General features: G+C 42.9%; 1 protein-coding gene across 1 annotated transcript; it reads left to right on the plus strand.

Moving 5' to 3' along the window:
* Window positions 1–5,991: 5,991 nt before the first annotated feature.
* Window positions 5,992–22,988, plus strand: LOC142196848 (cytochrome P450 2K6-like). The gene is made up of 9 exons (XM_075266831.1): window positions 5,992–6,174; window positions 6,894–7,056; window positions 12,670–12,819; window positions 14,375–14,535; window positions 15,402–15,575; window positions 18,535–18,676; window positions 20,375–20,559; window positions 21,479–21,620; window positions 22,807–22,988. The coding sequence occupies exons 1-9, from the start codon at window positions 5,992–5,994 to the stop codon at window positions 22,986–22,988; spliced, it is 1,482 nt and encodes a 493-aa protein (XP_075122932.1).
* The last annotated feature ends 386 nt before the right edge of the window (window positions 22,989–23,374 follow it).

A 23,374-nucleotide genomic window follows, 5' to 3' on the forward strand; every position in this document is an offset into this window, starting at 1 on the left:
AATGTTAGAGCAGATGCTCTTTCAAGGAGTATGACTCCTAACCATGAAACTGATAAACCCACGTTTGTACTGAAGAGGGGAGTTGTGTTAAAAGCTTTAGACACTCACTTGGAAGCTCAGATCTTAGCCGCACAGGAAAATGCTCCTAGGGGTGCCCCACGGGGTAAATTATTTGTTCCAGTGGGTGTGTGGGGTCAGTTGCTTCTGGAATGTCACGATTCCAGGCTAGCGGGCCATCCTGAGTTCACAGAGACTAAAAGGTTAATCACATGAAATTTTTGTGGCTGTGCACGTAGCTAAATGTGCAGTCTGTGCTAGGTCTAAAGCCTCACATGCTCAGACAGCAAGCTTACTGCACCTGTTACCTTTTCCCAGTAGTCCATGGACACATTTGGCAATGGACTTCTTCATTAATCTGCTGCACTCAGAAGGTTACACGGTGATATGGGTTATTGCAGATAGTTTCAGTAAGATGTGCCATCTAATTCCTTTTCCGAAGTTGCCCACGGCCAAGACTCTGGCGAAGGAATTTGTTAAAAATATTGCATATTTTTAACAAATTGTCGGGTTTTTCTGTCCGCTTGAGAAGTCGGACATCTTTACATGCAGACAGTGAAGGAAGGGCACGGAGTGCAAAAGAACGCACCCGATCGCAATTTAAATAAATGACAGGTGTCACGCACACAGCTAGTGTCCGCTCCTAATGTCCGTGCCAGATTTTGAACGGACACTAGGAGCGGACACTACCTGTCAGACACAGACGGTAGTGTGAACGCCCCCTTACAAGTCAATATTAAAAACATGAATTTTCAAAACATGACCCCATTTTGTAAACTACACCCCTCAAGGAATTTGTCAAGGGCAATACTGAGCCTTTTCATGCAGTCCTTTTCTTTTGCCTACAAACACAGCAGAAATAAAGAAACATTCAATGTCTAATTTGGTATTTTACGTTACATTTTTAACCCTCGAGTATTACATTATTTTAATTTCCAGAAATAAATACACAGTTAAACATTAAAATTGTAAATTCCACAAAAAATTATTTCTCTGTTAACTTCACAGGGGTCTCCAGGCTACTATTTTCTTTCAACGCTCCATGGGGAGTAATGATTTGACACAGCACTTGAAACAACAAACCAATAAATTAAGTCTAACGTGATTCGCACAATGTGGACCTCCTCCAAGGTTCCCTCACCCACCAGACCTCAGCTCTCACACAATATGGACCTCCTCCAAGGTTCCCTCACCCACCGGACCTCAGCTCTCACACAATATGGACCTCCTCCAAGGTTCCCTCACCCACCAGACCTCAGCTATCACACAATGTTCCTCCAGAATGAACAAACCAGGCCAAACTACAGACCTCATGGCAGCCATCTCTCTAGAACTATTCACCAATTTAAATGGGAAAATTATTAAAATATTCACAATACTTTATTGCTATGCATTAAAACTAATAAGGAAGTCCCAGGTCAGCGATATATAAAAAGATTTTGACCACAACACCCTATATGGATTGCAGGATCTAATGTCCTCCTAATCCGAAAATAAGAAAAGAGAAATTTCATTTTACATCCAAAGCTCAAGGAAGGACTAGCATATTTGAGCTTGATATGCTCCAGATAACCCTATTTTCAGTCTGTTACTAAATTTTCACTCACAAATCTTAGACTATTACATAACTATTACTATTACTATGACTATTACGTAACTAGTCCCATGGTCAATCTTGGTGCCAGCAGATACTACTGACCACTGAGACTTTCACAATAAGGGATCTCAATGGCAGATCTTCCACAGCTTCTACATACTTTCCTATCCAATACTTAATTCTGTGCTAAATGTGGCAGCTAGATATCTCCTAGAGGACCTATATATTGTCCACACTAAGATCACTGTTTCAGTGAAGCTGAAAACACCCAATAGATAGCTAGATCGCAATAATCTTGTAGATTTTTTAACGTCTCAACGCGTTTCCCCCACTATTATCTAAATAGGGCTCATCAAGAGAAGATTGTAGTGTTAGTTGTGTGCAAAAATAAATAAAATTATATAGGTGGTGAAATGGTGGACGGAGCTACTTCAAAGATCAGCCATCTATCTGTCCTCTACTGTCACAGGTCCCTTCTGGTTTAATGTCTCCCATAGCTGCAGTAGATCTCCTTCCATAATGACCACTGTCAGGCTGACTAAGCTCCCTAGTCACACCAGCCCAGTGACGGCCTACACAGAATTTAGCAATTTGTACATTTCTGAAGCCAATGCTATCTTAACCCACTACTCCAACGTGGTTTCCACCATCTTCTCTTGATTCTCTAGGACTTGCTTGATCTCCTAAAGTGCCAAGTGACCCACTATGCAGCATACAATAAGCCACACATCACACTCTGCAGACTCGAGACCACTGCAATTGACAAGCCACTATGGCCTCTGAATCCACGTAATCTAATTCTAGGGGCACGCATGAATTGAGTTGCAGAATGAGATAAGACCTAGTAAGTTATGTAACTAAAGAGCAACAATGTCCTGTCAAAGACACACAGACCAATACGTATGTGCCGACAAAGATACACAGCCCCAGAAGTCAGCAGTAGGGTTTAGCGATTGGGATCGGAAAAGATCGGATTCCGATCGGCGATCGAGTAAATTTCACAATCGCGATCGTAATTCCGATCCCGATCGTTTTAGGCAAGATCGAGGTCAGAGGTTATTTCCCACAATGCCTTGCAAGCATTGTGAGAAAAGCAAACTCTTCTGTTTCCTCCCTGCTATGCTGTAGGAATGAATGGACTCAGCCAGCGTGCAGGGGGTTAAGCGCTGGACGCCGGCACAGGCTGTGTGCCGGCGGCATCCATTCATTCCTATACTCATCAGCTCTGCTACATCTGAGATCTACATCTCAGATGTAGCAGAGCTGAGTATACAATAAAGAGTCTATAGACAAGTCCTCTTACCGCTGCCACTCCCCGCCTGTTCTCTTCTTGCCTCTTCTCGGTCCTTGCACGCCCCTAGCTCCCAGGTTACTGTTACAGACCTAGGAAGAAGGCGGGGCTTGTGGCTTAGGAGAGTGTGGGCGGGTACTGTACCCGCCCACACTCTCCTAAGCCACAACAAGCCCCGCCCACTCCCAGAATCAGTAACACTAGCCTGGGAGGTGGGGGCACATACGGTGCTCTGAAGACATGCGCAGTAGAAAGAAGAGGAGCGAAGAACAGCGCAGATCGGTAGCGGCAGCTGGTAAGTAGACAACAGGGGGACTTAGGTAGCCGGGGGATTTTTTAATCACCACACCGCGTGGATTCTAACAATTAAAGCTTTCAATTGTTAGATTCCATGCCTTGTAGTGAATAGGATCATTTTTAAAATCCGATCTCCGATTAGTAAAAAAATCCGATTGACTTGCATTGGGATCGGAATTGGGATTGAGATCGGGTTCGAATGAAAAATGATCGGAAATCAGATTTCAAAATCGATCCTGAAAAGTCAAGATCGGCTCAACACTAGTCAGGAGCTAAAGATACAAAGATCAATACATACGCCCGATAAAGATACACAGCCCCAGGAATTTTCAGCTAAACATACAAAGATCAATACGTATGTACTGACAAAGATACATAGCCCCAGGAGTCTGAAGGCAAAGATACACAGACCAATACGTATGTGCTGACAAAGATACATAGCCCTAGGAGTCTGCAGCTAAAGATAGAAAGATCAATACATAAGTGCACACAAAGATACACCGCTACTGAGAACTATAGCCTGTGACTAGACGCTCCGAGAACTACTGCCCCAGAAGTGTTCAGCCATTAATAGCCCCAGTCATGTGCATCTAGAGAACTACAATCCCAATAGTTTATATCCCAGAGGATCACTGCGGGGTCTGATCCTAGGAGGTGTGGAGAACACAGAAAATAATCAATAGGTAGGCAGTCCTGATAATAGAGCTCACCATATGTCCTCATGTACACAACATGTCTTTTGGATGTTGGAGCTGGATGTCAGGTGGAAATCTTACTATTGCCGCTGCTACCAACCTCTTCCTGTGTCATCTTGACCTGGTTGCAAGATCTTATGTGTAATAGAATCATCATGGGATTCAAAAATGTCATCACCTTCTCCACTTTGTTGACTCATCATGGCAATGGAATTCTTGTATGCCCTCACAATTTAAAATTTCCCGCTGGTATCCCTACCAGAACCACTAGCAGTAGGATATCCCATGCCATCACTACTTCCTTCAACACTTATGTATTCCACCTCTACCTCCTCTGCACCAAAAAACATTGGCGGTTCTCATCCAACTCATCAAGAGAAGGAAGAAGAGGAAGTCATGGACTATGAGCAATATTTCTCTCAGCAGATACCATATGACTATTAGAGAATAGAATCTGTGTAAATGAAGACTAAGGAGAAACCATGGTAAATTACAAGTTACCCCATGTCTCTCCCAAACATGTGTGGACACTGACGTTGGCTCTCTTCTTGCGATGTCAGTAACGTGTTCTCTGATTCTCCTGCGGAACTCTCTGATGATCTTCCCAACGTGCTGGAGTCAGAAGTTATACAACACCAAGTCAGAAGATACACAGCACCACTGGTTATACAATTGATAAATTGGTGGATCTTGAAGGAACTACCCGTAGTACCACTAATCAATTCACTACCCTTCTTAAAGGGATTCTACCATTAAAAAACTTTTTTTTCTAGGTAACACGTCGGAATAGCCTTTAGAAAGGCTATTTGTCTCCTACCTTTGGAAGTGATCTCCGCCACGCCGTTCGTTCGAAATACCGGTTTGTACCGGTATGCTAATTAGTTCTCTCGCAGCGATGGGGGCGTCCCCCAGCGCAGGAGATGCGATGGGGGCGTCCTCATTGCTGCTCGAAAACCGACTCCAGCGCCACCTCTGTCTTCTTCTGCATCCTCCCTTCCTTCTTCGGCTGGACGTCGGACGCCTGCGCAGTAAGGCTCTGTTCGGCGAATTTCGAATGTAAAAGTTCGATGCAGAACCAGCATTGATTGGCCGAATGCTATACAGTCGGCCAATCAACGCTGGTTCTTCTCCTACCTTTAGAAGTCTTCTCTGTGCAGCTTCCCCGCGGCGTCTTCCGGCTCTTCATTCACTCTGCCAGGCATCGGGCCTGGGCAGAGCCGACTGCGCATGTCCGCTTGTAGTGCGGGCATGCGCAGTCGGCTCTGCCCAGGCCCGATGCCTGGCAGAGTGAATTCAGAGCCGGAAGACGCCGCGGGGAAGCTGCACAGAGAAGACTGCTCGGAGGATCCAGCCCGACCCTCACTCGTGGACTTGGTAAGTATAATTTGATCGAACGTTGCCTACCCCTGAAACGAGCATTTTCCCCCCATAGAAAATAATAGGGTTCGATATTCGATTCGAGTAGTCGAATATTGAGGGGCTACTCGAAACGAATATCGAACCTCGAACATTTTACTGTTTGCTCATCTCTATACCTTATGTGATGCACCTTGTTTATGGCCCTTTTTATACCTGACTTCTTTCCATGTATAAAATTCACCATGGTATTTAAAATGCCCTGGTTTGCATGTGTGTATGAATACCTATACTTATGATAGGCCAGTTTTAATAAATCTGCGCCATTGTGTATATAAATGGACAAAGGATAGTGTCATGGTGTATTGCTCAAGGTAATGTAAGAGACTTGCAGAAATTTTTCTAAGACAGGCCGGTCTATTGTACGTGTATGGCTAAAGGCAAAGTAACTTAGTGACACAAACATTCCATACAGAAGAGCGACAGCACTGTTGACTCATATTAAATGCTCACATGACGCCATCTCTTCAATCGTTTTTCAGTTTATACCATATGTATTCCAAATGTTTGAACACTCTGTACTCATCAGGTAAATAAGGTAAAGGAGGAGCCAAAGCATTACAAAAGCCACCTAGTAACCAGGACTGGTCCTCTTCAGCTGCCACACTTCAGCACTGGCATCAGCTCCACTCATAACTATGGATTTTGGATTCTCTTTATCATCTTTTGTGTTGATTTTGGCTCTTCTATATATCTTGAATTTCCTAAAAAGTTGGAAACAAAGTCATGTTGAGAATTTCCCTCCCAGTCCCAGATGTTTACCGCTGATCGGGAATTTGCATCTTGTGGATTTACAGAGACCTCACCTCACTTTTCTACAGGTAAGGACACTTCTATCCAACCCTCTGGTCCAAGAGTTTTCAATGTGTGATTGGTGGAAATGTATACTTGCACTGTCTCTGTTAGGTCAACAGGTATATACTGTTCTATGGAGTCATATTTACTCCATCCAAGACCATGACGCAGAAAATCTTCTCAAAATCCTAATATTTCAAGTCTATTGACTACTATCATAACAAAGGTGGAATCGAGAAGTCACTGTGATGTGGTAGATAGCAGAGAAGACATGGGATGGGTCCACCATAAAAACACAACACTACAGAATCTGGGGACACCACCTGGTATTCCAATGCCAGGCAAAGTTATAATCTGAAGTCCTTATTGAGGCAACAAACTATGTTTTGTCTCTGGGTTCCTTTCTCCATGCAACCAGGACCTACTTTGAGCATCAGGACTTGTTTCATCTCCAAAAGTCACACACAAGAACCCTCTATATCCCAAGGTCCAAGAACTTATTTCCCCAATAAAGAAGACCTATTGGTGTAAACCCAAAGATTTCAAGGAGACTCCTTGAAAGACAGAGAAAAAAAATCCTATCTCCATTATTCAAGCCCAAACCTAGTGCTAAAAGACCCCAACTCTACTGTAGATGTCTTACTCTACTGGAACATCTAAGCAAAACAGACTAGAGATTGATGTATGATCTGGAGCAGATATACTAGGATACAGTCTTTATGATTGTTTTATTATTGTATTTAAGTTTGCAAAGAAGTATGGCCCGGTGTTTCGTGTCCAGATGGGTATGAAAACAATGGTGGTCTTAGCCGGATATGAGACTGTGAAAGAAGCTCTAGTCAATAACGCAGAAGTGTTTGGAGAAAGGGGATTACTGAAAATATTCACTAGTATGGACAAGGGAATGGGTGAGTCTTTTTGGTTTTATTATTAGCATGGAGTATTACATTTGTTGGAAAGCACCAAACACACATAAGGCAACGCAATCTGATCCAAGTAAGAGGAGTCAAAAGTTGGCATCTGGTCAAGGCTGCCAGGCTACAGATCGGGCAATCTCTACCCTCTATTCTCTGATGAATCTGTTTAGGGCCAAATGCATCGGGATAGGGATTGGTATGACCTCAGCTGTCCAGAATGCCCTTTATTGGACAACAAGGATATTTCACTGGATCATCTAATTGTCTTTTTCAGGATGACAATTGCAATTGGGTGGACTCTCCAGGTCTACCTTAAATTTCCCCAGACAGGATCACCTAGTGACCTTACGGAAATTTTGTTCATGGCATCTAGAGACAGCACAGGGACTTAAACCTATACCTCTGACAGGGTAAGGTTCCATCAGATCATTGAGATGCACTTTTTAGTGCGTTTAGGTTTGAAACACGGATTGAAGCTTGTAGCAGAGGAATCCTTTAACATCTGTGCAATGGCATAACTAGGAACGACAGGGCCCTGTGGTGAACTTTTGACATGGGGGGTCCCCAACCAACATCCGCCGAAGACCCCAATACCGTGCACACAGTATTATGCCCCACTGTGGGCACCCATGAACAATTATACTCTGGGATCTTTTTAGACCCCAGAGTATAATAATCAGAGACCGAAAGGGACACCAACATAAAAAACATTGTTACCTATCCGTGGCTCTGCTGCACTCCTCGGTGGTGTCAGCCATCTTCAATGACGTCCAGGATGTCACATTACCCGGGACGCAGGCTCGGTCATGTGACGTCAGGGAAAGTCACAGAAGTAGGCCCGAACCCTGCCCGGAGAGGTTTTTTATGGTACCTTACCTCCTCTGGACCTCTGATCATTATACTTGGGGGGGGGTGTCTGAGTATAATAATGATGTTTTTGGGGCCTGTGGCATCACTTACCGATCACTTCCAGAATCAGTAAGTAAATAGGGCCCGTTATTGGCTGGAGTAATTCCAGCCGGTAACCGCCTATTAAGAAAATTAAAAAAACCCCGCAGTGGTAGAGGCTGTCGCCGGGCCCCTAATGTCCCCGGCCCTGTGGCAGCCGCTACCCCAGTAGCTACGCCACTGCATCTGAGGATACCCTTCTTTCCTATCATATCTTACCTAGGGTCACATAGGGAGATATTAGAACAGTAAGTTGTCCTTTTCAGGGCAGTCAGGGACAGAACAGGGACTCCATATCATAAGGGTGGTCATTACGGGCTACAGGACCATAGTCCTCCCAGGCCCTACAGATCAGCTCACATTTGCCCTAAGAAACTTGAAGCCAACTGGACTAGTGGGGCATTATGACATGCAATGTAATCCTCTAGATGCCCATTATAGTACAGTTAATCTACAGAGATGTGAACAATGTATGTGAGGTCACTTCCTGAGAAGAAGAAATCATCCATGTTTTCTTATCCTGCATTACCACTCATTCTTCTGTTAAAATGAGTCAAAACTTTGGTGGTTCTTAACCTTTGAGTCTATACATTGGCCAGCACTGTTGTTTATAACATGGTTTAAGCATCTGCTATCGTAACTTGACTCCAAAATGGGCAGTCGAGGAAGCTATTTGGGCTGAAGGTGGCCATACACCTCAGGCAGTAGTTGGCTGAATGCTTGTTTACCCGTTAGCTAATTTTGTCAAAATCACGTAGACACATTCATACTTGGCTGAGAATGCATTTTTACACAGTGGAGACACAATGACAATGCTGGTACTGGGTGTTGTCATGTTCTTCTGAATATCCATCCCCTGGAGCAAGATCAAGGGTGAACTGTGACAGATGGGACCCTATTGAAGGCAACCTTTAACTTGAGTGATGGACTCAAGTTCTTCTGCAGTATACTAACATTGTATTATATTATACCAGTGATCAGGCCCCAAGGCCTAAAAATAAAAATAAGACAACTCTGCCCTTCAAAAAATGCTAGAAATATTACATATTAATAAATAGACTGGAAGGTTTTCTCAAAATTTTGGATCTTTTTTTAAAGTGTTAAAATATCATACCGAACACGTAGATTATAGCTAATGTGTCATTTTGGCTGCACAGTGAATGGCTCAAAAACAAAACTTATAATAAAATAACGCAAATGCCCTTTTTCCATAATGTCCACCATGACAGCTACACAAGAAGGTTGACCTCTGACCCTCTGTAGGGACAGGAACTGAGACTCGTTAAATACACCACTCCCACCACCAAACACCAGAGTTTCCTGTCTCTACACAGGGATGGGATGAGAGGTTCTCCTCCGTCGAGAATTTTGACCACCGTCCAGTCCTCTGTCGTAGTCCATGGGGCTATCTCACTGGACCATTAAGGACGCAGCGGTCTCGTTGTTGCCTGCCCTCGAGTTGATAAGCTTCCCCTTTCAGCAGTCCATTAAGCAGTCCATTAGGGCTAATGCAGGGGAAAGAGAGGGTGACGGCTCTGGTCCCGCACACAGGGGAAGAATGGCCGACTTGTGGGTACTGGCGCACAGTAAGTCATGTCATCGCAGGCAGGAATTTTAAAATGCCGGGCATTGAGTGAATAGGCAACATTCCTGCGAGGTATGTGGTGTATCACTGTATACTCCAGCATGTCTCTCCGTGAGTCACAGCTGTCGGTGACAGATCCCCTGGCTGCTTTTTGTAATGGGGCTGAGTGTAATTTGGGTTTCCTTTTCTCTCCATTGTTAGGTGGAGACTGAAGGTTCCCATAGGGGCAAGTATGTATCAAAAAGACACAGGAAATGTCCACTTTGTAGAAAACATCTAGCCCCTATTCTAAAGCCCTATGCTCAGGATGTACGGAGAAAGTCCTTAAGGAAGAAAAGCTGATGTTTTTGGAGGACTTAAGCTCCTTAATTAAAGAAGTAGTCCAGTCCCCCATATCTAGCTTCCTGCCCCAGTCTAGTTCTGAGCCTCCCCGGAGAAAGCCTAGGGTCCAAGTTTCCTTGGACTTGGATAATGAGGCCTTTTCCTCATACTCAGAGTCCATTGGAAAAAATTTCTCAGCTGTTGATCCTGATGATGACAGTGTTTTTTTTTTTTGCTTCAGGATGATATGTTTGGGGGCTTGAAGTCTAGAAAACAGCGGGTGTTCCCTGTTAACTAGGCTCTTAATTAGAGACGAATGGCTAGAGCCAAAAAAAGGGATTTCAGTCTCTCTGGAGGTTAAAAACCGCCTTGTGTTTCAGCCGGAAGAGTCGAAAATTTGGGATAATATCCCAGGGTGGATATTCAATTGGCTAAGGCAGTTGGGAAAACTGACCTTCCATTCGAAGACTCAGCGCAATTAAACAGAATATGGATGGACCAACTCCCTCTGAGGGAGAGAGGAAGGAAGGACCGCGCTCGCCCAAATGGAGACAACTCAAATTATATTAACACAACGCGTTTCGAGCAGGATTGCTCTTTTTCAAGTGGTCCTTCCTTCCTCTCTCCCTCCGAGGGAGTTGGTCCATCCATATTCTGTTGTTCTGGTCACTCCAACGTGGGTCCAGCTGCCGCCCTGCTTATCCTCTGTTTTTTCCATATTTTCCAGGGTTGTTGTGTCCCACACAACCCAGTCAGGTGAGCGGCCATTTTCTTTGCTCACCCAGTTGTAATACTACCTATACTACACATTGGTCTGCTCGGTGCCTCTTTCTCTTTTTGCTTCAGCGCAATTAAAGGACCCAATGGATCAAAAAACAAATGGACTCCTTAAGAAAAATTGGGAGACAGCTATTCAGAGTCTAAAGTCTAATATAGCAGCCACTTCAGTGTCTAGGACACTTTTTATCTGGATCTCACAGTTGGAGACTCATCTTAAAGGCAAAACCCCCAGAGAAGATATAATTCAGGCAGTTCCCTTATTACAATCAGCCACAGGGTTTCTAGCAGACTCTTCGGCTGAATGTATTAGATTTACAGCAAAAGAGGGGGCTTTAGCTATGGCTGGCCGCAGGTCTTTATGGTTTAAATATTGGTCAGGATGTTATCTCCAAAGTCAAATTATGTAATTTACATTTCTTGGGGGAATTTGTGTCCGAACCAGAGCTCGACCAATTCTCGAGAAAGCAGCTGACAAAAAGAAAGGGTTCAAGTCAAAAAGCCCTATTCCTTTGCCCCCCCCCCCCCCCAAAAAAAAAAAAAAAAAAAAAAATCCCAAAGGGATAGTTATACGGGGAAAGATGGCAGATGGAGCTACCCTAAAGGAGGCAAGGGGAGGGGTTATCTCCTCAACCCAAACTCTTCTTCCTGCATTAGACCTGAGGGCAAGTTATGACGCCAGGGTCAGGGGGAGGTTAAAGGGGTTCCTGGTGCAATGGGAAAGGTAACCTCAAATCCCTGGGTTTTACATTCATAGAGTCAGGGTACAAAGTAGAATTTTTGTCAGTTCCTCCCCCCCTAGATTTCAGGTCTCTACCCAGCCTTCAGGGTTTCTACAGGAACACGTTGAAAAAAGTGGCCAGCCTATTTGGGGTGGAAACACCGGTACCTGTTGTTCAATGAGGGAGTGGACACTATTCCTCCCTTTTCCTAGTAAGGAAACAAGACAAATCTTTCAGATTCATCATAAACCTGAAATACTTGAACAGGTGGGTCCGCTATAACCACTTCAGAATGGAAACAATCAGGTCGGCCACTCCCTTGATTGCAAGAGATGCCTTGATGTGTACCTTGGACCACAAGGACGCATATTTTCATATCCCCATAGCAGTAGAGTCCAAGTAGTATCTAAGGTTTGTGATTCAGACCCACTCTTGAAAGGTTCTCCATTATCAATTTGTGGCTCTACCCTTTGGAATCTCTTCTACTCATTTGTGATGAGGCAAAGTCTAAGATTGGACCATAATGGAGACTACTGTGGTCTGATCTTAGACTCCGCCTCATCACGGACGAGCCTCCAGCAGAACCAACATTGATTGGCCGAATGCTGTACTCAGTGTAGCATTCGGCCAATCAACGCTGGTCAATGCATTCCTATGAGAAAATGTCAGCTCCTGCATAACGCAAGCTGCCAGCTCTCCTGATTAGCAAAGACGAGCCTGCTACAGAACCAGCGTTGATTGGCCAAATGCTATAGCATTCGACCAATCAACGCTGGTTCTGAATCAAATCTTTACTGTGAATAGCGAGTAGTATTTGACTGAGTATTTCAAATACCATAGTATTCGATTAAATACTACTCGCTCATTTCTAGTCTGGATGTGTTTGCCGCTACTGTTCTTCTGTCCTCCTTATGCCATTATAAAGTACAATTTATCCCACTAAAAATAAGATACCTCAGATACCTTTGTGAAAGGGAAAATAACAATAATAAAGGCTTTTGGAAGGTTGGGAGTATGAAAAAAAAAAGATGGGAATACAGAACGCCATGATCTCTTATAAGTGTCTTCTAATAACAAACTACCCATCAATACAATATGGGGCATTCCTAGAACTAGGAGAGCAGGAGTCAGTGGATCTCGCTACAGACCACATTACATCATAGTGAAGAAGGAGGGATGGCAGAAAGTAATGTAATGATTGCCCATCCGCCACCTATCATACTGAAGTACTGATATGTCTTATTGTTTCAGGAGTTACTTTCTCACAAGGTGAAAACTCGAAGATTATGAGACGTTTTGCAATATCCACATTACGGGACTTTGGCATGGGAAAAAGTATCATAGAGGAGAAGATTATTGAAGAATGTTCACACTTGACTAATTATTTTGCATCTTTCAAAGGTACAGTATATTTATTCAAATTCAGTCTGTACTGTATGTATATATGTCATGTATATACTGTATGTATGCATGTATTTATGTACAAATCTGTTCTCCAGGATGTAATGAGGAAAACAGTGCCTCTGTTTGCTGCCCTCTAGGGGCAGCCCCCTTAAAATCATGCATGACTTTTTTAATAAGCCTAATAACATAATGTGGGGATTATTGCCAAACTAGTATTTCTATTCCAAAAGGAACAGATCCTCAGCTGTGGACAGCGCTGTTTCGATCTGGAGCGAAAATGTCTTGTAAATCTCCATACACCTGTGAAGGTGCACACTCTCCCTAAGGAGTGGTATTATCCCCTGATCCTGATCTATAGTCTCTCACTCTGCCAAACTAGTATCCCTACGCTGTGCTGAAGAGATCCAACAGATCGAAACAGCACTGTCCACAGCCGAGAATCTGTTCCTTTTGGAATAGAAAAACAAGTTGGGCAATAATCCCCGCATTATGTTATTAGGCTTATTAAAAAAAGGTCATGCATGATGTTAAGGGGGCTGCCCCTAGAGGGCTGCAAACAGAGGCACTGTTTTCCTAATTACATCCTGGAGAACAGATTTGCTTATTTTTCCCATAATCCCCCAGTGGAGAGAAAATGGCTTGTAAGTCTCCATACGCCTATGAAGGTGCGCAGTCCCTAAGGAGTGTTATTATACATATCCTATATATATTTATGTATGAATGTATAGTATATATGTATGTATGTCCGAGAGCAAACAATTTAGTTAGGCCAAACACACTTTTTGTATTTATCCAGTATAATTTTTTTTTTTTTCCCCCCTTACAAACCAAATAGTTATATACAATCCCTGTTTGGTCTTTTTTCTCTCAAAGTTGTACCCTAAAATTGGGTGTTACACACTATGCAACACCACATCGTTCATGGATCTGGTTTTATTTTTTCATTGAGTACTTGCTGTATAAATAAAAGATGTTCAGTAATATTGGGCCTTATTTTAATACGACTAGTAAATGTCTTACCCGTTTGTACGAATGTGCAGGCAATACAACAGCTACAACGGTAACATCCCCATATTTTAGGTCCTATGCGATAGGAATGGTGGGTGGTGGGAGAAAGTGACTTTTAGCATTCGATCTCTAATGTTCCTGCTCCTTCTATAAGTGATCAGTATCTGGGTCCATGGTAAGAATACCCCAATGTTTAGAGACCATACTATGCACCATATTAGAAACCCGATCAAAGGTAGCTATTAATCTATTATATATTATAATCTGTTTCTGGAAACGCTCTACCCCCTAACCCCTTCCTCTCGCCAAAGGCATTTGTCGGTTTACCATTGATTGTTCTATAATGATATTTTACCTGCATTACAGTTAAAGTTATGTTTTGTTGAATTTTTTTGATTTGAACTATAGCTTCATAGCACTAGACCGCCTGTTTCCAGAATCAGAAGTGCTATTATTATACTATGGGCGTTGTATTCGTGTTACCTAAAGTATACGTGTAACCCTATATGTGTGTGTGTGTGTCATTTCTTTGCTCTCTCTTTAGGCGAGCCATTTGAGGACTTTATGATCCTACGAGCTGCTGTGGCAAATATTATAGTGTCCATTTTAATAAGGATTCGAATGGACTATGATGATTCTCAATTCCGAAGATTGCTACACCTAGAACATGACAATGTTAGACTTTTGGCAACTCCAATGGTTTTGGTAATGTTATCAGTGTTTTTCTTATATTTATCTTCTCTATGATGAGGATGATTAGAGATGATAGGTGTAAAGGAATTGCAATAGGAGCAATTCCCCAGTAGCTGCTGGAAACCCTGGAGGAAGGGGCACAAGAGACAGTGAGTCCTGGTCTGAAACCCCCACTGTCCCTTCCTGCTTGCCGGTTCTATCCTAGGTAATAGGTGACAACTGTAACAGTCGAGCAATGACGTGTCAAAATCGATATCCAAAAGAGTAGTCTATAGGGAAAGCCAGAGGTCAAGAATCAGAATACAAGAATAAGCAGCAAGAGAAAAGCCAGCACGCACAAGGCAATAGCAAGCACCAATGTGAATGTGAGCCAAGGAGTTGATAGGTGGAGAGGCTGTCAATCACACAGCAAGACTAGAATTAATCACTTCATGAACTGAGGCAAACAAGGCACAAGACGGGTGTGGTGGAAATTCAATTACAGAACTAGAGCCATGTTCACATCATGCAACCAAAAACTCTAAGCAAGGAATGAAACTGCACATGCCCCCTGCACCACAACATGCGAGCACAGGGTGGCGCAGTGACCCAAACAGGCAGAGACGTTACAATAGGGCTGATTTTTCAGGTTTAAGATTTTCAATGAATCAGAATGAGCCAATGGTGAAGAGATTTACTAAAGCCCCCTTTGAATCTGGTTTAGGTCATCAAATACTTAGCAAAAATGAAAATAATTTTTGCTTTCAAAGATGTTATGAAATGGAACAATGTCTTGTTATGTCATCTTTTAGCAAGAGCGAGTGTGTCTTCTTAGCAGGAAAGGAAAAAAATATATTGAGTCTTAGATTTATTATTTATTTTTTTAATTGCTTGAACAGCTCTATAACATGTTCCCATTCCTTGGAATGCTTCCCGGTAGTCACAAGACAATTGTGAAAAATGTTGAGGAACTTTGTGACTTTATTACAAAAACATTCACAGAACGTCTGAAGAACTTGGATGAAAATGATCAAAGAAGTTTAATTGATGCTTTCCTCGTCAGACAAAAAGAGGTACAGTAATTTTTTGGGTGCTCTAATTCTTATATGGTGGGAAAATGTAACATGTACAGCGGCTTTAAAAGGGTGTTTCCTATTGATGACTTATCTACAAGATACCGTATTTTTCGGACTATAAGACGCACTTTTTTTCCCCCAAATTTTGGGGGAAAAGAAGGGTGCGTCTTATAGGCCGAATGTGGCGCCTGGCACCCGCTGTACTAGAGAGGCGGAAGCCGGAAAGGGATAGACGCCGGGGCCTGAGACTTCGCTGTGCTCCTCTACCCTGCATGAAGCCAGCAGCGGCAGGGGCGATGCTATTTCGCTCCTCTGTCCCCCCGCCGCTGGCTTCATACAGGGCAGGGCAGCGATGTCTCAGGCCCCGGCGTCTATCCCGTGCCGGCATCCGCCTCTCTAGTACAGCGGATGCCGGGTCAGTATCGGTGACCCCTTCTATCCCGTGCCGGCATCCGCCTCTATAGTACAGCGGATGCCGGGTCAGTATCGGTGACCCCTTCTCCCCCGGGGCCGGTCCCCACCGGCCCCGTACCTGTAAAGTTGCAGGCCGGCTCCTGCGCGGCGATATCGCAGGAGCCGACCTGTTCGGGTGACAGCCGGGAGCCTACTGAGGCTCCCGGGCCTGTCACTGCTGTATTAGTATTGCGGCTGGTCTCTATGACCAGCCGTAATACTAATAGACAGAATGTCCCATAGACGGCAATACAGTTGTATTGCCGTCTATGGGACTTGCAATCAAGTGACCGCAGGCTCAAGCCCCGGGGGGGGGGGGGGAATAAAATAGTAAAAGAAAAAAAAAAAGCTTTAAAAATATGAAATAAATAAAAGTTCTAAATCACCTCCTGTCCCTAGAATATATATATAAAAGTAGAAAATCATATATCATAAACCACCGGGTTTTTTTTTTTCAATAAAAGGTGATCTAAGCAATAGATATTCCCCAAAATGGTATAACTAAAAAGTACTTCTGGCCCTGCAAAAAAAACCACTCTATGCATCCCCGTACAGCTGCAGGGTCACCTGTCAATGTGGCCTTGCAGCTGTTGCAAAACTACAACTCCCATATATTAAATATTTTACCAGTTTTTGCTTCAAAATTTTTTTTCCCTATTTTCCTCCTCTAAAACCTAGGTGTGTCTTATAGTCCAGTGCGTCTTATAGTCCGAAAAATACGGTAGGTCATAGTATCTGATCCATGGGAGTCCAACACCCGGGCCCTGCAGAAAGAAGCTGTTCTGGCCTCCAGGTGCCAGAAGCTGCTACAATGGATGGAGAGCTCACGTATAATGCTCTTATTCAAGTAATAGGCGCTGAGCTTCAGTTCCTCGCTATACTATAGATGGGGCTCAGTGCCTATCACTTGACTAGAAGCAGACAACACAGGCTCCCCATCCACTGTGGAAGACTTCCATAATAGCTGATCTGTGCGGGGTCCAATGCACATCGCCATACAATTAAAGAAAAAAGAATGGACCTTCCCGTATCAAAACATTTCTGCAATGAAGATCACATTATCACTGAACACATGAACATTTTAGTTTTGAGAGGGAATTTCAGATCAAAGAGAGAACGACGCATTCATGAATGTAAATTTATGACCCTGCTAGAAATGCTGGAGTGTGGACTGAATGTGTCACAGGGTTTTATGTCTCTTTACAGAAACGTGTGAACTGATAAGGACCTGGAAGTGTTTACATTGTCTCTACCAATTACTAACAACCCCCCCCCCCTTCCTCCTGGAATTCTAACACCCTTTGTGCCTTCTCTGTATATATATATATATATATATATATATATATATATATATATGCATCCTTCAGAAATGTTTTAAATTTACTTTGATAAAGGAGCCGTAGTGTTCCGAAACGTCAGTAATTTGTCATCATTATGAGTTAGCCATTAAAAAGGTATCAACTACTGAAGACTATCAAGTTTTTTTGATATATATATATATATATATATATATATATATATATATATATATATATATAAGTTATCAGTAGAGATGAGCGAGTAGTATTCTATCGAATACCTCCCCTGCATAGTTATTGGTGTACAAAAGCAACAGGGAAGGTGGGAGGGGCATCAAATTTTTACTGCGTTTACCTGTGGTATTTGACCGATTACACCAATAACTATGCAGGGGAGGTATTCAATCGAATACTACTTGCTCATCTCTAGTCATCAGTAGAGATGAGCGAGTAGTACTCAATCGAGTAGGTGTTCGATCGAATACTACGGTATTCAAAATACTCGTACTCGATGCAGAACCAGCGTTGATTGGCAGAATGCTATACATTGCCAATCAACGCTGGTTCTTCTCTTACCTTTAGAAGTCTTCTCCCTGCGCAGCGTCCCTGCAGCGTCTTGCGGCTCTGAATTCACTCTGCCAGGCATCGGGCCTGGGCAGAGCTGACTGCGCATGTCCGCTTGTAGTGCGGGCATGCACAGTCGGCTCTGCCGAGGCCCGATGTCTAGCAGAGTGAATTCAGAGCCAGAAGAGGACGCGGGGACGCTGCGCAGGGAGAAGAATCCGGCCTGACCCTCACTCATGGACTTGGTAAGTAGAATTTGATCGAATGTTGCCTACCCCTGAAACGAGCATTTCCCCTCATAGACTATAATGGGGTTCGAAACCCGTTCGAACAGTCGAACATTGTGCGGCTGTTCGAATCGGATTCCGAACCCTGAACATTTTAGTGTTCACTCATCTCTAGTCATCAGTATAAAACTTGCAGAAGCAGCAACAAGGAGTAATCTAATGGGGCAGGGTTGTTTCTGCTACTGTTTGCTTCTTGCAAATCCCTTTCTATATTTCTGTAATAAACAGCTGTAGTGTCGTTGTATATCCAGCTCTTGTCTCTGGATTACATAAGTAACCCTAATTCAAGTTACAGTATATTGTAAGTGGATTTCGGTGCGGGTTACTCACTCAGTATACTGATTTATTTTCCAGGAAGCGGCAAACCCTCAATCGTATTTCCACAATGGAAATCTGACACGTGTTGTAAGAAACCTGTTCTCAGCAGGAATAGATACAGCGGCCACTACACTATCCTGGGGACTTCTTTTGATGGCAAAATATCCAAAAATCCAAGGTACAGATGGAGCAGAGATGATTTGATCACTTCACCATGTGTTCCTGTATGCGTCTAATGCAGTGTGAGAAGTATCCATACTTGTGTATCCCTATGAGAGCATTTCCTTCTCTGTGCCATAGGAGTCCTTAAGGCTCTTCAAGACGACCTTTCACCAACTTCACCTACTCAAACTCTTGAAAATGCCAACAATCCCACCGAACACAATGTAATAATAAAATGTCACCCTGTGACAAATCACAAGTCATAAAAAATATATGTGGATACATATGGGAGGAGGAGGGAGAATAACATATAAAGATTACATAAGTGCTGGAGCTTGGATATTGATCATTCTAGAATTCTCAGACAATAAAAGGCCAAAGCAGGAGAATAAAAAATGCTGCCAAAGATAGTCATGCTAAACATGTGCTTTCTCAGGCATGAATCCAAATCACCATCTTCATTAATGTTGGCTCAAAATATTCCAAGATGTGTGGCACGAGATGATCAGCTATTCAAAAAACATGATTTTGCAGCTCTCTATCTCTCCTAGGAGATCAAGTGGTTGTGTTGTGCCTTGCAGTTTTAAGATAAGATAAGATAATCCTTTAATAGTCTCACAATGGGGAAGTTTCAGTGATACAGTTTCATAGATGGTACAGTAGTATATAACAAGAGAGAAACACATACAAGCTCATGGCAGATAGAGAAATACTAGGAATCATAGCAACTAAAAAGAGAGAAACACAGACACACTGCAGGATCATTTAGTTCTCTGTGTGAAGTGATGTTAATAATACAACCCGACCGTGGTTGGAGGACACGAGGAGGGGGTCACAGCATGTAGATATAACAGGCAGAAACGGTTTTGCAGAGGTGGGGGACATAGGCAGCTATCATGATAACATGTGGCAGTTCCTTTGGTAGGTAGTGAGATCTCCTGCTCACAGCTGATAGTTCGGTATCTTGCATCAGCGCTATTGTCCATTAACCACAAAAAATGCCCCAAATGTCCTTCATCACAAGCCCTCCTCCTTTCTTCTTACCACTGTGTTCTACTGCCCAAAGAAGTCTGAAGCCATCCAGGTAGACAGGGTGCTGCTCTCTTGCCAAGCTTCCATACACTCATGGGGTAGGTGGGTGATGGTAGGTTCCCAGGCTGTAGCAGAGTCTCACGTGTCCACAGTAAAAGAAAGAAATACCAGTCAGCTGTAGACATCTTCACACATCAGCAATAGACTCCAGAAATCATCTCCTTGAAAGAAGAAGTCCACACTTCCATGCAGGTTTCTCCTCCATGCCGCATGGTGACCATGCTGTCCTTAGCTCCTGGGGGGATGGTAACAGGCACATGTGCACACAGGAAAACTCCAGCTGAACCAGGTCTTGAGTCTTGTCCATGCTTTAACAATAGAAACAAAAGGAAAAGAAAATACTCCACAGGGTCTTCCATTCAATTTATAGTTGCTATATAGTTAAAGTTATAGTTGCTGACATGGGCAATTTTGTATTGATTTGGTTTTATGGCAAATGGAGGTTCTTATCCAAACTGAAAGGTAACATTGGGCATATCTGTAAATACTATTATTATTCAAGCTCATGGGATATGAAGATTGATGAAGATGGTGCTTTGGATCTACCTAATGTCTCTGAGAAACATCATGAAATACTTTGGAAACATCTTGATTTTTGTTGAATTTTTCTGGTCTTTGTTAGAAAAAGTTCAAGAGGAAATTTTATCAGTCATTGGCTCTGCCCAGCCCTTATACAGCCACCGAGGACAAATGCCCTTTACAAATGCAGTAATACATGAAATCCAGAGATTCGCTGATATTGCACCTCTTAACTTGGGCCATGAAACAACCAAAGATGTGATCTTTAAGGGATATTTTCTTCCAAAAGTAAGTACCATGTATGACCTGAGCAGGTACAGTTGTGTCCTTCAGGCTGGACCAGATACGTCTATCAAAAGTAACTCTGCTAAGTACAACATGGTTTCTTGGGAAGTGTCTGCATTTCAAGGTGTTTTTTTAGCATGTTGTGATATTGTATTGATAGTGTGAACACAACAAGCAGTCTCATTGGGCTCCATTGCAGCATATGCCGGTCTCTCGTGTCCTCTTCATGCCTCTTCCCGCCTCCGGAATTAACAACACTTCTGCTTTGTTAATAGAAAATAAATTATTTCAAAACCACTTGTAGTTCGGGGGTGTAACTACCGGGGTAGCGGCTGCCACAAGTCCCGGGACATTAGAGACATTAACTCTTGCAGGTAACGGCCCTATTTAATTACTGATCCTCACTTCTGCTCATGACCGTCAGCACTTCCCCTTCTGTAGATGTGAGCAGGATCGGGGATCAGTGAGGTCGTAGACCACGAACCCCACAACCACTGCTATCATTATACTCTGAGGTCTTTTCAGATCAGAGTATAATGATTGATGGGCCAGGAGAGGAGAGGGAACATAAAAAACACTGTTACTTACATCTCCTGTGCTACGGAACTGATGGTGATGTCACAGACGTAATGTGGGCCGGCATCATTATGCGTCGCGACGTCGGCTGAAGTCAGGTGCCGTCTGGTCCTACACTGAAGAGATCTGCGGGGAGTGCACTGGAGACCAGGAGAGGTAAGTAACATTGTTTTTTATGTTTATATCCTCCTCTGGGACTCTGATTATTATACTGTGGGATGGTCCCATGTCAAATGTTTGCCTTGGGATCCCATTCCTAGTTACACCACTGTTGTAGTTAGTTGTAGTAAGATAAAGCTATGGTATATTTTTATAAATTATATATAAATTATATTGTTTTACCCAGGGAACTTATATCGTTCCATTATTGACCTCGGTATTGAGAGATAAGACTCAATTTGAGAAACCAGAAGAGTTTTATCCAAATCATTTTCTTGACTCCAAGGGAAATTTCAGGAAGAATGAAGCCTTCATGCCATTCTCTGCAGGTAGGTATATCAAAGAACTCTCATTCATATTACATATGGTTTGTTGGCACTGTAACAATTGACTACTTGTCTTTACTTACACCAGGTTCACACTAGCATTTGGCTCTTCATCGTTCAGGTCCTCATGGGGGTCTGAAAGATGGAGAGCCTGTCTGCTTAAAAGAATGGATACCCACAGGCACTTTAGAAAAGTGACCACATGAGTGAACCACATGGCGGCCATTCACAGTATGGATATTGCAACCATTTGCTTGTATAGCCCAAAGATGGGGAACCAGGAGTCTTCATCTGGGTGATGAAGGAAACATTTGATGGACATTTGGGACTGAACAAATTGTTTAGGGGCTTTTAGTAAATATTGTATTCTGATTTGGCCAACCCCTTGTATGTATATGTAATATGTATAAGGAAAATGTTTGTTTTTGTACTGTGTTAGCCAGTGGGTATGAAATATAAAAAACAAAAAACTTGAGAGTCTTCAGTAGGTGATAGCTTTTTTAATGGCTAATTCATAATGATGACAGATCAAAGCTTTCTGCTTCTTCTTCAGATATATCTAAAAACACTTTCTGAAGGCTGCATATTTATGTACAACAGGACACATAGGGATAGGATTTCAGGAGGGAGGGGGAAGAGGCTTATTAATGTATACATATAAATATAAACAATTCGCAGTTCCCAGGTTCTTTATCTTTATGGCTGTCTTAGTTCAGTGATTTTTATAGAATGACATGAACCCATGTGATGCATTCATTCCATTATCCAGAGTGTTAAATAGAGTCATGCACCTGTATTCATAAATCCGTCTCTGTTTCCTTTATTTAAAATTCCCTCTCAAAATCAAAATTTTCATGTCATTGGTGATATTATGATCTTCCTGACAGAAATGTTTTGGCACGGGAAGGTCCATTCTTTATTGTTTAATTGTAGGGCGATGTGAATTAATTCTCATTCTGAGCTTCTGGCCGGTCTCTCCAACATAAAGATTTTTGGCATAAAATCTTTGGTGCACCAAATGTTCCACATTTCTGCCATTAAAAAAGGTATCACCTACTAAAGACTTGCAAGTTTTTTGTTTTTTATATGTAATTTGTACACACATCAACTATGGTTTGTAGGCTTTCACATTATAACTGTATACAATTGTTTTGTCTATGATCTGTCTTTTTTTTTTTTTTTACTTTAGGTCGTAGAGCCTGTGCCGGAGAGACACTTGCAAGAATGGAGCTCTTCATCTTTTTCACAAGTCTTCTGCAGAAATTCACCTTCTCCTTCCCCCCAGGGGTCACTGAGGTGGACATGACACCTGACATTGGAATAACAAATGCACCGAAACCCCATATGATTTGTGCTTTGCCTTGCAGTTAAAAGACTGTAAATCTGTAGTCACAATAGACAATATTCAGATGTCATTCCCGTTACCTGGGTCAGGGGGAATACTAAGTCTCTTTAAGGAGAATTCCTTTGTCGGCCACATTTCAGGTGTGCAGAGTCGGACAGGTCATATATTCTTTACTGAAAAACAAACAGAAAAGCCCCAAGTGGTGAAGTATGTTAAGGTACAGATGTATAAATTCTCACCTTAACTCGCTGTGACCAGTTCACAACTACTTTGCTGGCAGTGTGCGGCTGCAAGGTCCAGACACCCAAGGGTGTTGTAGATAGATCACTATGGACAGGACAGGGATTCACCTGGAATCTTCCAAAGGACTGCGCTCCCATAGAGTAGTTCGGTCAATAGAAGGTCTTTATTG

Source organism: Leptodactylus fuscus, chromosome 3 (assembly GCF_031893055.1).
Source record: "Leptodactylus fuscus isolate aLepFus1 chromosome 3, aLepFus1.hap2, whole genome shotgun sequence".
Lineage (NCBI taxonomy): Eukaryota > Metazoa > Chordata > Amphibia > Anura > Leptodactylidae > Leptodactylus > Leptodactylus fuscus.

Bases quoted from the DNA above. Each gene is read 5' to 3' on its own strand.
- LOC142196848 (XM_075266831.1), top strand. From the start codon at position 5,992: ATGGATTTTGGATTCTCTTTATCATCTTTTGTGTTGATTTTGGCTCTT. The intron at 15,576-18,534 runs GTACAGTAATTT...TTTATTTTCCAG, and splicing joins TCCTCGTCAGACAAAAAGAG to GAAGCGGCAAACCCTCAATC. The intron at 18,677-20,374 runs GTACAGATGGAG...GGTCTTTGTTAG, and splicing joins AAAATATCCAAAAATCCAAG to AAAAAGTTCAAGAGGAAATT.